We start from the raw sequence: 19,485 nt of genomic DNA on the forward strand, positions 1-19,485 counted from the left end.
AAGTCGTCTTTATCGGTTAACAAGCTGAACCTTTCCACAGGAGCAAAACGGGCTTTCTCTACGCTACCTCCATCGTTAGTGAGAGATGCAATGCACGATGCGCGTCGTCCGCCAAGCTTATACGTGGTCTGTCTCAAAAGTAATGAGAATGAAACGTTGTCACACTGGTTAGTAACACTGAATAAGCATTGCGATATCAAAGTCATGTATCGTGGTATTAAAAGTAGATCCGAATCAGTTTTAGCCCACTGGTTACAAAGTGAATGTCATTACTGTGTCACTCGAGATATCATCTGCGACAATCGTGTCATGTCAACGTATGAACGCGAATCAAGTAACAGATTTCTTACTAATGTTAATGTTACTGTTAATGTGCGTTTTCTAATACACAAAAGAAATTCTAGTAATACTTTGGTATGTATACCATAACTTTGTTTAGAAACTGAATGGCAAATACAGAAGTAGAAAATATTACGTACACGTACAATAGTTTTAATTAACATTACAACTACCGATCACTTAAACTGACTTTTACAAATTTCTTTATAAAAACCATAAGTGTGCGTTTATTGAGATTTTAATTGAATTGCATTTCAGTTTTAGTGTTACTGAATTAGTTCCGTTAATAATTTTTCGTAGATATCTCTGTACCATTTCAGTAATTGTAAAAGAGGAAATCGGAAATAAGTCATTCTGACCCATCTGGTAGTTCTAGTGTTAATACACTGATAACTAATATATCATTTTTATGCAAATATCCAAATTGCAAATTTCATATAGTAAAAGAATTTTACCTAATCAATTAACAGGGAATAACTCTGTTTTTAATAACAAAAGTGTACAGTGAAATTTAACGATACCAACTGAGAACCTGCTAACACGTTGACCGCCACAATGATCATTGGTGACCGGAGCTTCTAAATTTCTTGAGCGTAATTACAATAAAAAAATTGATGTTGAATGAAAATGTTTAGTCGCGTAAGTAACTAAATACTGAATAGTATAACTTAAGAACTATGGTACCAAATGATTAATTAAATCATAAATGCAAGAAAAAAAGAATATTAATCAGAAGAATATAATACATATGTATCTCTTGATTTGAATTTTTGCTCTAATGTTTACGTGCATTGTGTATTTGTATGTTCCAATGGGAGTGATATAATGCAATTGACTAAAAAGTAAATTCTGGATCAGCACATATTACTCCATACACTCTACTAGGAAGTTACAATTGAGAAATGAAGAAGTGCGAAATGTTGGAGGATTAATTTGCATGATACGTTACGCTCTATATACACATATACAAAAACATTAACATTATACAAAAGCTTTAAACTAATGTATATCCTCGAATTAAAAGATTTACTATTAATTAACTGCGCCCGAGAGGACTTATGTTCGCAGTTACGTATGCGATCTACGTGAGTGATCTGCACAATGATAGGGTCGATCAATTTACGGTCAATTGATCTAAATTATAATAATATAGAATTTCTTTCATCATCGGAGCAAATTAAAAATAAAACCAGTCGAATTAACGTTGTTACGTAAAATATACGATACCAAATAAAAGATATTTAATTCAAAATACATGTAGGATCACCGACACAGTTACATCACAGAGTGGTTGGATATTAGAAAGCTAATTTCACCGGAAGTCACTGAAAATTGTAAAATGATTAGGAGACTGTAACGCTGCTTTTGATCTGCGAGCGTGTGCGAATTGTAATGGAAAAGCAAAGCATTTAAAAGTTGTATGGAATAAACGGAGAATGTGCTGTGTAGAGACGCAGTCGAAGGTACACTTTTACAGGTTTAAGAAGAAGTCATGACATACTTTCAACGTGTTGAGTTTACGACGTGCCAGGTAACCTCTGCATCTCGCTTGTAAAAGAATAATGTGCCCAGTCAGCTTCTCGTCCCGCTGAGCTTCTAGTCGTTCCAGAGTACCTGATCTGAAAAATATCTGTTCAGAACAGATGAACAAGTATTAATTTTCTGTAGACAAATATCCATGATAGTTCAATTAATAATAGTATTAGCGTTACATTAAACTGCGGATGATTATGCAACTTCGCACTTTGATAATGTATCTCGCGAATAAATGTCGTGCTACTGAATACTTAATAGATATTATTAAGATGTAAAATCAGTAATCCGACGATGACGATTTTACGATTATTTTATATTAACAGAAAAATACCTATGTGTACCCGTGAGACACGATAGCAGCACTCGTTTCATTAATAAAATGATGTAGATGCGATTGAATTATTCATACTTAAAAATGAATATGAAATTTGGTAAAAATAAATGACTCGTGTAGTCATTGGTACGCTACAGAATTAAAGTGACTATACAGTTGTTATTTATTCTGTGTATGTATTTACGTAAAATTAATCTTTAACCTAAAGCCGGTTCTTAGGAACAGTATTAAAATTGTTTCCTATTAAAGTTTTTATAATTTGTATCTCTGAAATTAAAAAAAAAAACAATATTACTGATTGAGGTGAAGTGTAAAATTATTTGTTTTCTAGAGTAATCTGAAATAAAACGATTGGTATATTTAGTATAACGTAAAATGATTAACAGAAAAGAAAGAAATAATACTGTATCTTCATCTATATTTGTTATTTATTGTTTATTATTGTATAAGTGTTAAGTTGAAGTGTCATTTTTTCGTGATTAAGCCCCTTACAAGCGAGAATTTTTTAAACTTCTAAGAATGTATTCCATAAAAAACAGATTATTGTAAGTTATGCATCGAAGTCTTAAATATTAAAGAGGAAAGAAAGTAGGTATCAATTTCTGGTTACTTGAATAGTTAAGTTCTTCATTTGCAGTTTTCGATTTTAGATATCAAAGTTAGAAGTTGCAATTCCGGTGGTATTCAACCGCGAAGTGATTAATGTTATGTCAATTTCTTTTTAACGTGACACACATCAGTAAGACAATTTCTACAGCATTCTGCATACATTTCAATGCTCCACTAATTCCATTTTCGATAAAAATCATTATTTTCACAATTAAAAAATTCTCCAAATACTGTTGTTATTCCTCCAAGAGAATCTATTTTTTAAGGAATTATCTGTGTTCGAAAACATGAAAATCTGTGTGTATAGATCTTTCATCAGCATCGAATGTTTTCTTTATTCTATTATTCCTGTAACTCTAAGATAATGAAATTGGTTAATCATTGAAAAAAATGTATAGAGTCACGGTGAAAATCTTTCACCGAAATATTTCGTTAATACCATTAATTATTAGACATTTTGTACACGTATCATGTCATTTTACCGTAGGAATGAAATATTAATAGCATGAATTACGCCTCAAGAGTACATGAAATAGAAATTATTTTATAATAACACAGAATAAAAATGTTACATAAAGTGATACGTTACACAATATCTAACCCAGACCTGTTCTCTATGTTGTATTAAATATAGTATAGAATTCACGTGTTCTTTTAATGCAAATTAAAATAATTAATCATGATGCAGAATATAAGCAGAATGTGTAGTAATAAATTATTATTCAAAGAAAGTAATGATTATAAGTACCTAGAAGGAAACTGAAAATTTAGAATACAAATCTTTTACAACGCATCGTCTTTAAACGTTAATAACGTTTATTTTTGCATCATTTAGCTGATGTGCCAATTCAATATTGATTATTTCTGTTTGTAATAATGTCTTGTATCATTGATATTAATCTAGTATTGCCCACTTCCCACGAATCATCATAGTTCATGCTTGTTGCATATAGGAACTGTGAGTAAGAACAGACACGCATTAGTCAGTCGTAATTTAACACTTATGTACGACTTTCTCGAATATGTTTTTGCACATGAAAATCTCCCTTCCGTTGTAACATTTATTACAGAATACCCTGAACCACATAATTTTTTGCAAGAGATTTTTTCGCGAGGAATAATTCATAATCGAGTCCACTTTATATCCATGCATTTTGAACGCCTAGGTTTCTATCAGCGAATCAAATCAGTTTAAATTATATTGTTTTACTACATCGTTTGAGAAAGTTCAACGAATATACGATTAGGATGGTCTTCAGCAAACTCGTATTTCATTATATAGAATAGATTTTTCCTCTTTCAGTTGGTATGATTCTTTAAACCGAACGAAAACTTTGTCACGCGCCGTTATTAAACGAACAATGTTTTAATGAAGTATTCAACTACTTTCTTATTAATAACTAAACTGCCAATGGACTTTTCCTACTCTCTTAAACGACTAAATGCATAAAATCCGCAGTTCAGAGAAGTGTGAAAATTATTAGACACTGCTACAAAATAGTGCGAAATGTAAGAATTCATTTCGTAAATAATGTTTCATTTACAGTATCCGTACGTTGATTCACACGTTACTCGATACTTCTTTGTCCTCGATTAACAATAGAGAGTATAAATTATACATTTCCTTCAATTGAAACGTTTAACGTAATAACTGAATCCAGGAAAACATGATCAAAGTATTTATTTCGCATTATTCTGTTACATGTTTAATCTGCAATCCAAAGAGATGCGACAATTGTGGTATAGAATGTATTATAATTTCTCAAAGAAACAGTGGAGAAAACTGGAAATTTGGAAAATTCGTAGCAAGCGTTCCATCGAGTTTAATAATTTTCATACTTCCGTATACAGCAATAATTGTAGAAGAGTGATAATTGCGCGACGGACCTGTCGTCCATCGTTGTAGGATCTGCCAGCTTTCCACTGGTCTTTATCGGTGTATTCTACAGGCTTACTGCCGTCACCTTTGCAGCTGTCGATACTGCTCACTCCACTGGAAGTCAATGCACTGCTCCTCACAATAACAGTATCCTTAGCAGGTTCGAGTCTATCAATGATCGTAGCATGAAAGGTTCCATTAGCGAGCTTGGTTTGCTGGAAAAAATGTTTCTTTCCATATCGCTGGGTCTCGTTATCCACATGCTCTTTCCATTCGGATTCATTCTCGTTGCTCATGTGACCACTGTCCTCCGAACAATTGCCGTCCGATATGTACCCGTTATAATCGTTCACGGTCTTAGCGTTCAGATTTTTCTTGGAACCGATAACCGACGCCGAAGAATCCTTCGTCCCTTTGGACGCCTCTGCGTTCTTGCAATTGAAGAAGTTTACCAAGTGCTCGATCTCCTTGGCTCTTTTGCCAACCGTACTCTTATTTTTTGTTTCCGGTGCAACATCCGCGTCTTTATGCCTGGTGTTGCTCGCAATCTTTGCATTCGCATGGGTCGGGATGGATCCCGAGTCGATTTTCTTTTCCGAATCACCGATCGGCTGCCCGCTGCTTTGCTTTTCCCAATTCTTCCGAAGTTTCTCGATATTCGACTTCGTATCCTTCTTCTGTTTCGATTCTTCGTTATCGTTCGTTCTGGGGTTCCCATTATCTTCGAATCGGTTATCGAGTTCTATCGCGTTCGTCGGATTCCTTATCGTTCCAGAGTTCTGCATCGCGAGTTCATCGCGCTCGTTCTTTTTTCTAGCGTCCGACTTGTTTTTTCCTGGATCCTCCTCCTCCTCTATCCTGATCACTGTAGCGTGGTACGCCGTCTGAATTCTCCCGTTGGAATCGCTTCGTTCGACATTGAATTTTTGGACTTCGCAAATCGTTCCAATTCTGCAAGGCGGAACGCTGGAATCCACGGTATCGACAGAATTCTTCAACGCGATTTCTATCTCGCTATTGTCTCTCGTCACCCATTTCTCGTTATTCTTACTATTGTTCTTATTGTTATCGTTATCGTTATTATTGTTGATCTTATTGTTGCTATTGTTGTTGCTGTCATTCTCATTTTCCCTCTCGTTCTCCTCCTCTTCCTCCTCTTCATCCTCGTCGTTGTCATCGTTGTCGTCGTTATCATCGTCGTCGTCGTCGTCGTCGTCCAACTGTGCCATTAACCTAGCCACTCGTTCCTCGAGATTGCTGCTAGGCACTTGAACCGCCTGACGATTTTCGACGGAAGAAGCACGGTTTAACGCTTCGCGACAATTTTCATAGATACGCTCGTCCATAGAACGATCGAGATCGATGTTGACGTCGATGTCCAGTGGTATCGCATGCATCGTCGGCTCTACAGCTCGATCTACTTGCGATAGATCGGCGAGAGATCGGCCCACACGAGTGTTTCGCGCCAAAAGAGGAATCCTACTCGGTCTCGAGGACATTCCGAAACTTTTCTTGCAGTCGTTTTTCGAAACGGCTCGGATGCTCCACAGACTGGTGGACCTGTTCATCGTCGCTCTCGGCGGAGGATAATGATCTTTCCTTTCGTAAGATCGTTTGGTCTCCTCGTTAAGGATCGACTGCTTCTTAACTTGCCCGGGGAACGAGTCGTTCGTCTTGAACGGTTCCCTTGAAAGGTCGCGTATGTCACCGGAAACGCATCCGAGACTCGCCGAGCGATCGAGGCCGATCTTCTTCCTCAGCGACTCGGGCTTTTTCGGTACCTTCGCCGGTGTGTACGAGAGCCTCTTCTTCAGCAACGTTCTGTCTTCCAGAATCACGCAGGACGGCGATACACAAGTCGTCTTCGGAGATTGCTTCTTCTCGCTGCGCGAGCTCGACGACAGAGATCTCGTCGTTTCGACGCGACTATCCGTGGTCGTCGGTGTCGAGCGGCGAGCTTTGCCGGCAGAAGACGCGCGGGGATGCGACCTCGCGTTCTCCGCGGAAAAACTTGCACGCGTACCGCTGTGTTCGCTGGAAGCGGACTTGCCGGAGGATGTTTTCGGCGCGGACGAAGTTTTCGAGACTCGAGGCTTGATCGACGTTGGTCCATTCTGCTCGGACGCATCTTGCCTCTTCGGGATCGACAGGGTAGTTTTCGACACGTTCGGGCTACTCCGGGCTTTGACTAGTCGGGAACCGGTAGTGGTTGACCATTTTGTCATAGTGTCTAACATCGTGCTGCGGATGCGAACACGTTCGCCTCGAATAGCCGTTACAGACAAAATTACGCGCGGATCGTTCTAAATGCGGAATAATGCCAAGAGAATTCCCTCCTCGTTCGCGGCGCTCTTCGAATTTTTCCGTCGTCGACGCACTCCGCTCAAAATTCTAGGGACGCGATCGGTTAATTTCTATGGAACGAATAAAACACTTGTTTCGTTCATCGGAATGCATTACAACTTTTTCACGCTCACACACCGATTGGCTCTCACTACACTGTGAAAGTGACACACTTTCATTATATCAACAGACGATTCTTCTCGGCGAACAGCACCTGTGCGACGACTCCGTCTTTCAAACTATACATCTTCTCGAAATCTGACAGTTGCGCCGGATGCCGCGGACCGTTCGCCGTTTTATCTCTTCGGTCTACTTTTCTCGATCCCTCCGACGGTCTCGCATGGATCCGACCTTGACGCCTCTTTCGGGGATTTTCAGAGGTTATCAGAGATTTCCGAGAATTCGGAGACCTTGCTTTCGAGTGGTTTGCTCAGTGGAGAGCGGTCCGTTTCTCGACTGCTTTCACGAAGCTCCGTATTAGCATTTTTCTCGAACTTTATTACAAATCACCGTCCTTCCGTGGATTCTCGGTCCACGGGTTTTCTAATCTGGTCGTCGAAAATTTCTAGCGAAGTTACGCGCGTTCGAAGACGGACGGTCGTGGCTTGAAAATGCCTTCCTCTTGGGCGAACAGCGATCCACGACTAAGTACCGTAAAAGCTGCGTAAAAGTGGACGTACGTTTTATGGTCGCGAGAGGAAAGGAAAGAAAAAGACTAAGAGAGGGAGAGAGGCGGCGGGGCTTCAGGGGCGAGGGGCAATGAGGGAGACAGAACGAGGCAGAACGAGACAGAACGAGACAGAACGAGACAGAACGAGACAGAACGAGACACAGGGAGAGATCGAGGAGGGCGAGAAACAAGTGGAGAGGGGCGATTCAACCAGGAGGGTGGAAGGGGAGGTAAGAAGGATAGCGCTTATGGAAAAGTAACGGAGGAGGAAGAAGCAGTCGTCTGCGAACCAGGAGAAAGACGTGAGATTAATAATTGTATTATTAATAAACGGACTGTATATTCGATCCACAGCGTTCACAGAGAACATTAAATACGAACATGCCAAACGCATCCAGACAAAAATTAAGTAAAAACGTAATTTATCTTCGAATGAAGTTTTAAACAGGGCCACCGATAAATAATTCCCGAGAACTCTAGATTAGTAGTTCAGTCAATTGAACTATGATTATTTGAACACATTTCTATATTATACATAATACTGTCTAATGCAGTGACATTCAGCTAGATGAATATGCAATAATAATAATGTAATTCAATCCAATAATTTAATATTATATTTTGTCTTTAATATTATATTTTGTTCAAATATTGAAGGTTTTTAAAGAAGGTATCGAAGCAGAATGAATTTGGAAGTTTTTTGAAGATAAATATGGAATTTAACAAAATTTGTACTACTTATCGACACGTCGTATAATAAACCACTTCATAAACATACATGTGCGGTCTATCGATAAAATTCCAGGGAAATCTGGGTTATATGAGATGATACCAGATACAGAGTATCTTGATTACGCAAAAAATGCCATTTATAAGCATATGCGAATGGATTTTTTGATATAGAATGCACTTTCAGAAAAGTCCACGGTGAAGATAAGTCAATTAAGAAAAAGAAGAAGAGCTTATGATAAGCATTTCGACGCAGTCCGACAAGTTTCTAGCTTTAGAAACACGTCTTATCACGTGGAACACGGTAGATAGTGTAATTATATGTGTTACAAAATGAAAGTTGTTCTAAAATTATTGGATTTGTTTAACCGTGGACATTGCTTGACTAAGCGACGTTAAAATTATAACCATATCAAGTTAAAAAGTTTCATATTTTAGGTATATGGCAACTATAGATGTATTAAAACCAACTTTTTATTAGCATTTTAATAATTAGCACGTTAACTGCCACGAAAATTCTGACCGTTTTGTACATTAATACTTATTCTTCCGTAACAACTTATTATCAAAGTGGTAATGTTACATTTTTATGTAATTACTTATATTACTAAATATTTTTGCTCGACATCTATTTCATTACTGTAACAGCATTCAAACAATTTGGAAGCTCCGATCATCAATGACCACCGTGGCAGTCAACGTGTTAATAAATAATCCATTGTTCTCTTAACAAGAAGATGAGATAGTTTAATTTCAATACATCATTCCTCTTTTATGCTAAACACATATGGTTTCATAAAATAATAGCAAATGTACATATTAAACATAATACTTACACACACGTGCGTACATGTATGTGCAACATTAAAAAGAATTAAGTTATTTATTCAGCTTTCACTTTCCTAGATTGATATTTTCTGTATATGCGTGTTCACATAGGAATGTACTCTTTCAGTTTATTTTGTAACTGTAAAACTTTTAATAGAAAAACTAAGTTTTTTATCGATCATCGATTTCTTAACTTCATTTGTCAAAACCTAAATTTCTATAAGTAGGAAGACAACTGTTAGAAACAATTTCAACGAAATTTAACGAAACTGGTATCCTACTGCACCATCTTTACATTTTTCTTCTTCTAAAAACCATTACAGGTTAATAACAAATTAAGTAAAACTTTATGCTGCTTTCTATAAAATGTTAATTTAATTTCGTTGCAGAGATCGTGCGCGTATAAAATTTCAAATCTGTTTGTTACAGCTTTTATAGTTCTCATCGAAATGGTGTATTAGAAATCGTAAAGTTTTATATAGCCGTATTGTCTCGTATCGTAAGATTTTCTTGTAAATCATTTGCACAACGACCGTGCGTGACCTGGTCAGAAGATATACTGGGTCTGCACTTTTCAAGAGTCACCGAGAGGCTCCCCCCTCGACGCACAAACTCGGCCCAAAGTTTAGGAAAGTATGTTACAGGCCCATGCTCTTTGAAATCTAACTAATCACCGACAAAAGAAGAGGTTTCACCTGTACGCATCAATAAGTTGAGAAATCCCGTTAAAACCACTTTCTACCGTTAAAATAAAACGCTTCGATTTGTCACTTACAAATATCGGAAACGTTAACTGACCGGGCAATCGTTCGGCAACGTTCGGACGATTAAAGAAAGCGATCCGCCGGTGTTCAAGCTGAACAATATAATAAATTGTTTCAATCGGATAAATGAGCCAAGGATCATCGAAAAAGCACTTGTATGGTCCGCTATTTTACTCCGAGGCCGATACGTCTTTACCGTTACCGAAGGTAACAGGTACCACAGGCTATAAACTCTCTTTCTCTCCATCTTCCTCTTGCGAGTTAATCGAGAAATTTACGTACCTCCTCCACTCTCTCTTCCCTCTTTCTTCCGTTTTCTTCCTTAACGTAAATAAACTGCGCGACGCATCGCATTTTATTTTACAGAGGTGTGCGAATTATTAAACGTGAGATTTTCATTGCAAATGACTTTTCATTTACGATAATTCAACATCGGTTGTTATTTTTATAACAAAATGAAAACTATTCCATTGTCTTTAATATAAAGTTATAATAATGTAGTAAATAGTATTGATGGTAGTAATAATATAATAATATGGTGTGGTTGATCAATTATTTAATGACAATCTAGTCTAAGAGCGTATCTATAAAGATTGTCAATGAATAATCGATCAAATGTGTCAAACGCTCGGATTTAACCAAGAAATCAATATTAATACATTATGCAGCCTTTCCATCGAAGTTTAAAGTAAGGCGAAATACAAAGCAGGTATCTAGTACACGTATTAAAATACAATGAAAACTTTACAAGGTTCAGAAAAGTAGAGATACATTAGGTGTGTTAGGTTGTAACCATATGAAATTCGTTTGACCGTTCTTCTTTTTATAGAATGGTCCCTTTCTGATTGTGTATAAACAAATGATTCTATTTTTATATAAATTAGTGCTTTCCGATTGGATTCGTGAAATTTTAATTCGAATAATGCGATTAACAGCGTTTCCCGCTTTGTTATAGTATGTAAGGAAGTGATCTTTAAAGTAAACGATTTAAGTCATCAAGTACTGTATAATGGGACGTCGATGATCGGAGCACCGATTAACGGAACGAACGGATGTCGGAACAACGATTAACGGAACATACGAATATCTGAATGTGATTGTCTTAGCAGCACGAAAGCGATATGTAGTACCGTTCGTAATTATTTGAGCCGCACAGTTTTTACACTTAACCCCACTTTTAAGTGATATGTCAATGTTGAAAGATCATCATTCACATAAATATCTATAATAATAACTAATATATTTTTTTATCGTACAATGTTAATAATCTGACGTATTATAAACATTTCTTACCAGCTTTTAATCCCTCTAACTTTCATAGGACGAATAAAAAATGTACAAACTATATTCTGCACAAAAAAGCATATAAAAAAGAAACTACAAAAGGTAGATAATGAAGGATTAAGAAAATTATTAGGTGATAAACCTAGTTTATATTGTAGAACAATGATCAAGCCAAATGATGAGAATTATTCGATTATTGTTTTATGGACTACTGTTACGTTATAATCTAGTCTACACGTTTACTATATAGAATGCCTTTATTTTCAAGTGTTACATTTTATTTTGTTTAACATCTAAAATTGTACGAAATTATGTCTGTTCTAAAACAGTTTGTAAGATACAACTTAATTTTGCCTTAAATTTATACAAATTTACTTGTCATTGTACGATTATTACATAGAAAGTTTTAATGTAACTAACAATTAATCTGTGCCGCACAATCTTTGTGTAAAATTCCTTTCAAATAGCGGCATTTTGATATATAAAGTTTTGTTTAACAGAAATTTCGAAATCTGTTAGAATAAGTCTGTTTTAAATTAAAATCGGAAGTAATATCTGTCGATTGACAATTGTTTCTACTTGTAAACTCAAATGTTTATTAAGAACAAACTGTTTGCAATCCAAATTGTTAATAATTTTTCTCGGCGTTTCTAGTGTGTATCTGAATATCATTTAATACGATACCATTATAATATCATAATTGAATAATACATTTTTAACACTTGCGACGTAGCGAAACCAAATTTAGATACTATGTAATTGTAATAATGACAATTAATGAAACAAATAATTGATCCCTAAGTGTTAATATAATTAGGAAGATAGCGTGAAGTAAATAGACGAAATAGTCAGATCGTACAAATTGCTTAATAAATATAGCTACATAATAAATTTTCGATATCGACTGATCGAAAATGATGTCGAATCGAAATATTTAATAACACAAGCAACTAAATAATAGTGTACCACGAAAACTATGATATCAAACTATTAATAACCAATTCCAGTACCATTTGCCTTCATTACGAAAGATCAGGTAATATTATATAAAATACTCAGAATTCTCGTGGCAGTCAACGTGTTAATGAACCTTTTGTTTTAAAAGGTCCGGGCAGATTCAAAATACGGAATTCAACTGCGTAGAAATTTCATTCAGGTTTAAGAGCTAATCCAAAACGGTTCTCAAACCTGTTGCCAATAGAAAGTCTACTGTAAGAATTCACAAGTAAATGAAGGTTCAATTAGTTTGTTTCGTTGCCAAGAGTGTGACTTAAATGCACAAAAGTTGGTTTTTTTCAAAAACAAAGTAAATACCCGAGCAGAATGTAACGGTAAGCACAATCAGTGCATACTAAACGCGAGTTCTTAGGCATTCTAATTAATGGAAGTTCGAGCCGTTTCAGTTTTCAGCGCCAAATAATTGCGTGAGTTAAGTGTAAGTAATTTCTCTGTTTCTCAATTTTATTCCTATTTGATTACTACAATACTATATACTGTGACGAATGCATTGATATACGACCAGTTTTTGATTTGATAACAATACTTGATCAAAATAATTGTTAATTAAAATTCATTTACATCAGACTACTAGATCGTATAAAACTAAATTCTTACAGACTATAATAAAATAAAAGTGAAATAAATGTCAATAAATAGCGATATTGATATCGCATATCGAGTTCCAATAACAGATACACTACCGGTTGAAAGTATGGAACCACATGATTCACTTTCATATTTTATAACATCATGACCCAATAGTAAATTCTGATGAATATTACTTTCTAGCAGTCGTATTATGAATAGTGCCATATGTCTTATTTGCCTGTTGAACTGTTCGTATAGTTAAAACGATTAAATAAGACACGACAAGTTCAGAATCATCTTGTAACAACGCCATGACTTTCGTCGTTTTATTTTGAAAAAAGGTACGTGGGAAAGAATTATCAATTGAATTACAAAGTTGGCTCATTTTATCGTATCAACGTGGAGAAAGCGAAAGAAATATAGTTAAAGATTTGAGCGTTTTGAGGAAAGTAAACCATGTAACAATTATACGCAAGTGGATTACTGATAATGAGGGTATTCAAAACAAACCGCCATCTTGTCGGCGGAAAGTAATATTAGAAAAAGAAGATGAGCTTATTGTTATATGAAATGGAAGGCTAGCAGTGAAATTTACAACACAGATAAATTAGGTTTAAGATAAGTCAATTTTTACAACTGTTGGAGGTGCAAATATATTTGATCCTGTTCAGTTCGAAAACTATTATTTCGTCCGAAAAAAGGAAAAACGATTTCAGTGAACCATAGCACATGAGAATTGAACAACTGCGAATTGATAGAAAGTATGTTAGACAGACTAATGAAAATTTCGAAAACTACGGTCAAACTGAAAGATCTTTGTAGAAAAGATTTTAATTTTAATAATAATATTTAATGGTGAACATGTAATTCTTCTATTACTCATAAATATCATTATTCTGAGTCAATATATAGAACAGAATCGATGGATACTTGTAGAGTAAAAGTTGCTGCATAATTGTCTATATCATTGAAAATTATTGTTACACTTTTTTTATATCAGTGTGTCCTACTTGACGGTTTGAAAACAAATTCAAATTCTTTTGAAACGAACGTGAAGCTTATGAAGTTTAAGATATCAAATTATGCACCTCGTGAAATTGAGAGAGTTTCAGTGAAATTATAGGCCAGTTGCACTACTGTATCGTAAAAGATATCGGAAATTGAATCATTACCGAAAGAAAGGACGCGTTATACATAATGCAATAACAGGGGGGGGGAGTAATATCTTTCTAACGATAATTTAAAAATTATAATTCACTAATTAAGATTTTCTATCAATGTCAAATTTATTCAGTATTTTAAAATAACTATAATAAAAAGAAATTCCAGATCGATGTATAGCGAAACTAATATTATTATAACGATTAACGCAAACAGTAAACAAAGATAAATGCTACAGATATTTATAATATTATAATAATTTGAACGTATTGTATTCATAGGAAGCAATAAATTTAACTATAGGTATTAAGGCAGTCTAAACTTGCGTTTACAAATCTAAGCTTTCCTATTGGAGCTAAAATTCTATCAAAAGTATGAGTCTTCGAAAAATAATTGAAGAGTTCTCTTAGAGACTTATAATTAGAACAGAAGAACGCATCTAATATGCTACGTAGTAATATATAAGTCGCTTAGAAGCCAATGCGGTTAAGTCCATTTTTTGATATTTTCTGATTTTTGTAAATTTTGATGAAATAAATAATATTCGTTTTAGTTATTAACCTCTTGCGCTGGAAACGAATTTAGAGATTTAGCGAAGTTTTGTGCGAAGAATTTTGTTTTTGCCTATTTTACGCGGATATGTACACTAACTTTGTTCATTAATCATTTCCTATAGAGTGATACACTTCAAAACAATCTAGTATGTGTGTTAAGGCCACTTACAGCCTTAACGTTTCCTCCGACCCCTTAGAACCATCGTACTTTTTAGTTTGTATACACTTTTTATGTTTTCTAAGACTTATTGTACATTTGGTAGTTTTTTCGGAATAATAGGAGCCTTCGTCCCGTTCACAACTTGCAATCGTCCTTACGGTATTACGAGAAGGGACCGTGGCAGCCATAAATCCCTGAACCCATAAGGCCCGCGATTATTGCTGTAGATTTTCTTTGCCTATTGTTTACATCTGGTGTCCAGTCACCAGTATTTTTAACTCTCTTGCCCGTCCGTTAGCATGTGTTTCTAAGGCCAAGCGTTTCTTGCTTTTTACCTGCCACGGTCGGCGATTGCAAACGGGACGAATTAGTTATTAACTTTAGCAACTAGGAAGACTAGAAGGGAAGGGATTGTGTCTCCCTTCCACAACCATTTTCAGATCGAAAAGGGCCAACCAGAACGTCTTCACCCCCGTGAAGACGACACTAGGGAGGTGTCGTCGAAGACGATTCTGGGAGGCCCAGGGAGTCGAAAATAGGGAGTCGAGAATAGGGAGTCGAGAATAGCGAGTCGAGAATCATAGTTGGAAACAAATAGTCAACCAAGCAAATAGAGAACATCGAACATATTTCGAGTCACTACACTGATTTTCACAAGTAAATACAGTCCACTTCACAAACCTAAAAATTCGCACAAAGTTAATTCGGCGTGCGAAGTACTAGTTTAACTACCGAACATAGTCGGTGGAAAACAAGGTACACGACATTTGGTCCTTCGAGCCGGATTTTTCGGCAAATATAGAAACATAGAGCAGTGTAGTGACTACCGAGGAGTGACTCAATTGTAATTAGTACATCCTCCTTGGACATCATTGACAATTGTTAGCAAGTATAGAGCTTGTAGTGCAGCAGAAAAGCAGTTCATATATTGGGATCTTAGCCTCACTTTGGAGAGGGCAGATCAACAGCATCACCGTAGGATAATACGTCGCCGGTGAAGCTGAGTTATTCGTAAGCAGCCGTATCGGACACCTCAACTGAGGAAGCAGCCAGATTTGGACGCCTCAACCGGGGAAGCAGCCGTCGGACAGCGGATACATCAAGGCATCGCAGCAGCATCAAGGCATCGCAGCAGCATCAAGGCATCGCAGCAGCATCAAGGCATCGCAACAGCATCAAGGCATAGCAGCAGCATCAAGGCATAGCAGCAGCATCAAGGCATAGCAGCAGCATCAAGGCATCGCAGCAGCATCAAGGATTCGCAGCAGCATCAAGGATTCGCAGCCGTAGCATTATTTAGAAGCTCAGACGCCTGTAGGGTGAGTCTAGAAATCACCACTCCTTCACATTGTTCCTTATTGACCAGTCGCGATCTCGATTCCATTAGTTGTTCAATTATCGCAATATGACGAACGTACCTGAGACAGCTCAATTAAAGGGTCTTAAGAGACAACGAGCCACAATTAAAGGGCAACTTACGCGGATAGAAACATATCTGGGTGAGGACGATCAGTTTGACATTCATGAATTACAAATTCGCAAGGAAAAGGTGATAGAGTTAAATACAAGCTTTGAAAACGTTCAGTCAAGCATAGAGTTAGAGGACGAGGTTTCCGATCACGATTCGGAAAGAGAACAGTTCGAACGAAACTATTTTAAGATAAGTAGCCTCCTAAACCGCCGAATTGAGAGATTACAAACCCCTAGTAATTTAGCAAGCACAGGTAGATTCACAGACTCGCCAAATACCGTAACGGTAAGGCAAGAAAGTACCCTTCTACCAAAAATAGAGATAAAACCATACGACGGTAATCCCATTGAATGGCACAGTTTCCATGATACCTTTAAAACATTGGTCCACGACAATTTAGACTTACCTGCGGTACAAAAATTCCATCTATTGAAAAATGCACTTCGCGGAGAAATTGCGTCGGTAATTACCTCGTTAAACGCGTCAGAACCGAACTACCGGGTCGCTTGGGACTTGTTACAAAGGCGATGCAACAGACCGCGACAAATCGTACAGTCGCATTTGAAAACGTTATTTGAATTACCAGAAGTAACTCGCGATGCACCCTCGAGCCTCAGATCATTGGCGGAACAGGCTCAAATGCATGTAAATGCACTCGCCACTCTAGGTCAGCCCGTAGAACAATGGGACGCGATATTAGTTTATTTGATAGGAAAAAAGCTAGACAAAAATACTCGACGCGGATGGGAACGCACTTTAGAAAATGATGAGATGCCGACATTCGAACAATTAGTTAGTTTTGTAAACAAACAAGCGCGTGGCGAGGAGATTGAAGCGGAATTTTCTAACACAATGAAACGGGTTCCGTATCAAGAGCGTCCGCTACGAAACAAAGTTAATGCAAGGGGGTACATTCACGTAGCGACGACAAATACTAAGTGCGTCATGTGTAACGAGAACCACGAAATTTACTATTGTAAACATTTTTTGCAAGCTTCAATTCGGGATAGATTAGAGGTGATAAAACAGAATAAATTATGTCTTAATTGCTTCCGAACTGGACATTTAGTCGCCACGTGTCAAGCAAACGGGTGCAGGAAATGCAATCAAAGGCACAATACATTATTACATTTTAATAATGAACACCGGGTCAATATGAACACTAGTAACACCCAAGTAGAAGCTCAAATAACAAACGCGGGAGCCAATGCAACTGCGTTAACGGTCACATGTGATTCAGAAATACTGCTTGGTACAGCGCGGATTAAAATATTAGACAAATTCAACAAGGAACACGAGTGCCGCGTTTTATTAGACGGGGGATCTCAGACGCATTTTATAACCAGTGAACTAGCCGAAAAATTGCAATTATGTAAGCATAACGTAAATTTGACGCTATCAGGTTTAGGTCAGCAGGCGACCAGGGCACAATATAGTGTAAAAACAATAGTCAAGGCGCGGAATAGTAATTTTTCCAGTCCGATATCGATGATTGCTGTACCCTCGATTACCGGATTATTACCATCCCGACTAGTAAACAGAACCGCGATTCAAGTACCGCAAAACATCGCGTTAGCAGATCCGGAATTCCATAAGCCAGGGAAGATAGACGCGTTATTAGGCAATACATTGTTCTTCAGCCTATTAAGCATTGGACAAATTAAATTAAATAACAACAGTATCATATTGCAGAAAACTAGGTTAGGATGGATAGTTACCGGCAAAACAGATTTGCAACCCGCATATAAGAACCCATCAGTAAAATCGTTCCTTGTTACGTCGAGTTTAGATAAAACGTTAAACAAATTCCGGAAGATAGAAGAAGTCGCGGAGAAATCGTATTTATCAGAAGAAGAAAGGGCCGCGGAAATTTCATTTAAACAGGGTACAATACGAGATGCAGACGGACGATATTGCGTAAGATTACCGTTCAACATAAAAAATAAACAACGGTTAGGGAGTTCGCGAGAGATAGCGCTAAAGGGATTTTATGCTTTAGAACGGAAATTACATTCCAATCAGGAACTGTTAACAGGATATCGGGAATTTTTAAAGGATTACGAACGGTTAGGGCACATGACACAGGTCAGCGGAGACGAGCTCACCGAGGGTTTCTACCTGCCGCACCACGCGGTAATAAAGGGAGTCGATTATTGCGGACCATTCTTTTTAAGGGAACGGAAACACAGAAGTGAAAATAGAATCAAGGGATACGTTGTAGTGTTTGTATGCTTTGCCACAAAGGCAACTCATTTAGAATTAGTCACAAACCTTACCACGGTGAAGGTTTTTAAAAACCACTTAAAAGCTACGATCGGAGACGCACTGGTCACGTACGAACAATTGAACAGCATAGTAATCGAGATCGAGGCTATCTTAAAATCCCGACCACTAACACCCCTATCCTCTAATCCTAAAGACTATATCACACTAACACCTGCACACTTCCTAATTGGTGATTCGTTACGAACCCTACCGGAATATGAGTGGACAGATGTGCATATCAAAAGGCTGTCATTGTGGCAACATACTCAAAGGTGCAGGTATTCAGGAAGGGACACTGGTACTCATACGAGAGGACAACCTTCCACCGTTGCAGTGAGAATTGGGCCGAATCTTGGAGGTACATCCAGGGGACGACAAGATTATCCGTGTGGTGACTGTGAAGACACCGCTAGGAGGGTACAAACGGAGTGTAAAAGGACTTGCGCCACTACCGATAGACTGAGCGTAGCATCTATAGTTCATTGTATATACGTATAGGCCTTTGTGTATAGATATAAGTTAGTTTTTTATGATTATGCACTCTCCAGACTTCGCAGTTTAATGTATTAGTTTAGACTTGTTGAACGGAACCGTTCAAGGGGGGCGGTATGTTAAGGCCACTTACAGCCTTAACGTTTCCTCCGACCCCTTAGAACCATCGTACTTTTTAGTTTGTATACACTTTTTATGTTTTCTAAGACTTATTGTACATTTGGTAGTTTTTTCGGAATAATAGGAGCCTTCGTCCCGTTCACAACTTGCAATCGTCCTTACGGTATTACGAGAAGGGACCGTGGCAGCCATAAATCCCTGAACCCATAAGGCCCGCGATTATTGCTGTAGATTTTCTTTGCCTATTGTTTACATCTGGTGTCCAGTCACCAGTATTTTTAACTCTCTTGCCCGTCCGTTAGCATGTGTTTCTAAGGCCAAGCGTTTCTTGCTTTTTACCTGCCACGGTCGGCGATTGCA

General features: G+C 37.4%; 1 protein-coding gene across 10 annotated transcripts in view; it reads right to left on the bottom strand.

The window, feature by feature from the left end:
* LOC116425220 (Myosin heavy chain-like) overlaps window positions 1-19,485 on the bottom strand; it is a 120,961-nt gene that overhangs the window by 24,398 nt on the left and 77,078 nt on the right. For 9 of the 10 annotated variants that reach the window (XM_031972647.2, XM_076367269.1, XM_076367265.1 and 6 more), the window contains one exon: window positions 1,841-1,969. In XM_031972647.2, coding sequence (XP_031828507.2) covers window positions 1,841-1,969 — 129 coding nt within the window. Of the gene's footprint in view, window positions 1-1,840; window positions 1,970-4,705; window positions 7,707-19,485 lie in introns of those variants that run through there. The other variant, XM_031972657.2, reaches the window with a different exon arrangement.

Source organism: Nomia melanderi, chromosome 4, assembly GCF_051020985.1.
Source record: "Nomia melanderi isolate GNS246 chromosome 4, iyNomMela1, whole genome shotgun sequence".
In the NCBI taxonomy this organism is placed as follows: Eukaryota; Metazoa; Arthropoda; class Insecta; order Hymenoptera; family Halictidae; genus Nomia; species Nomia melanderi.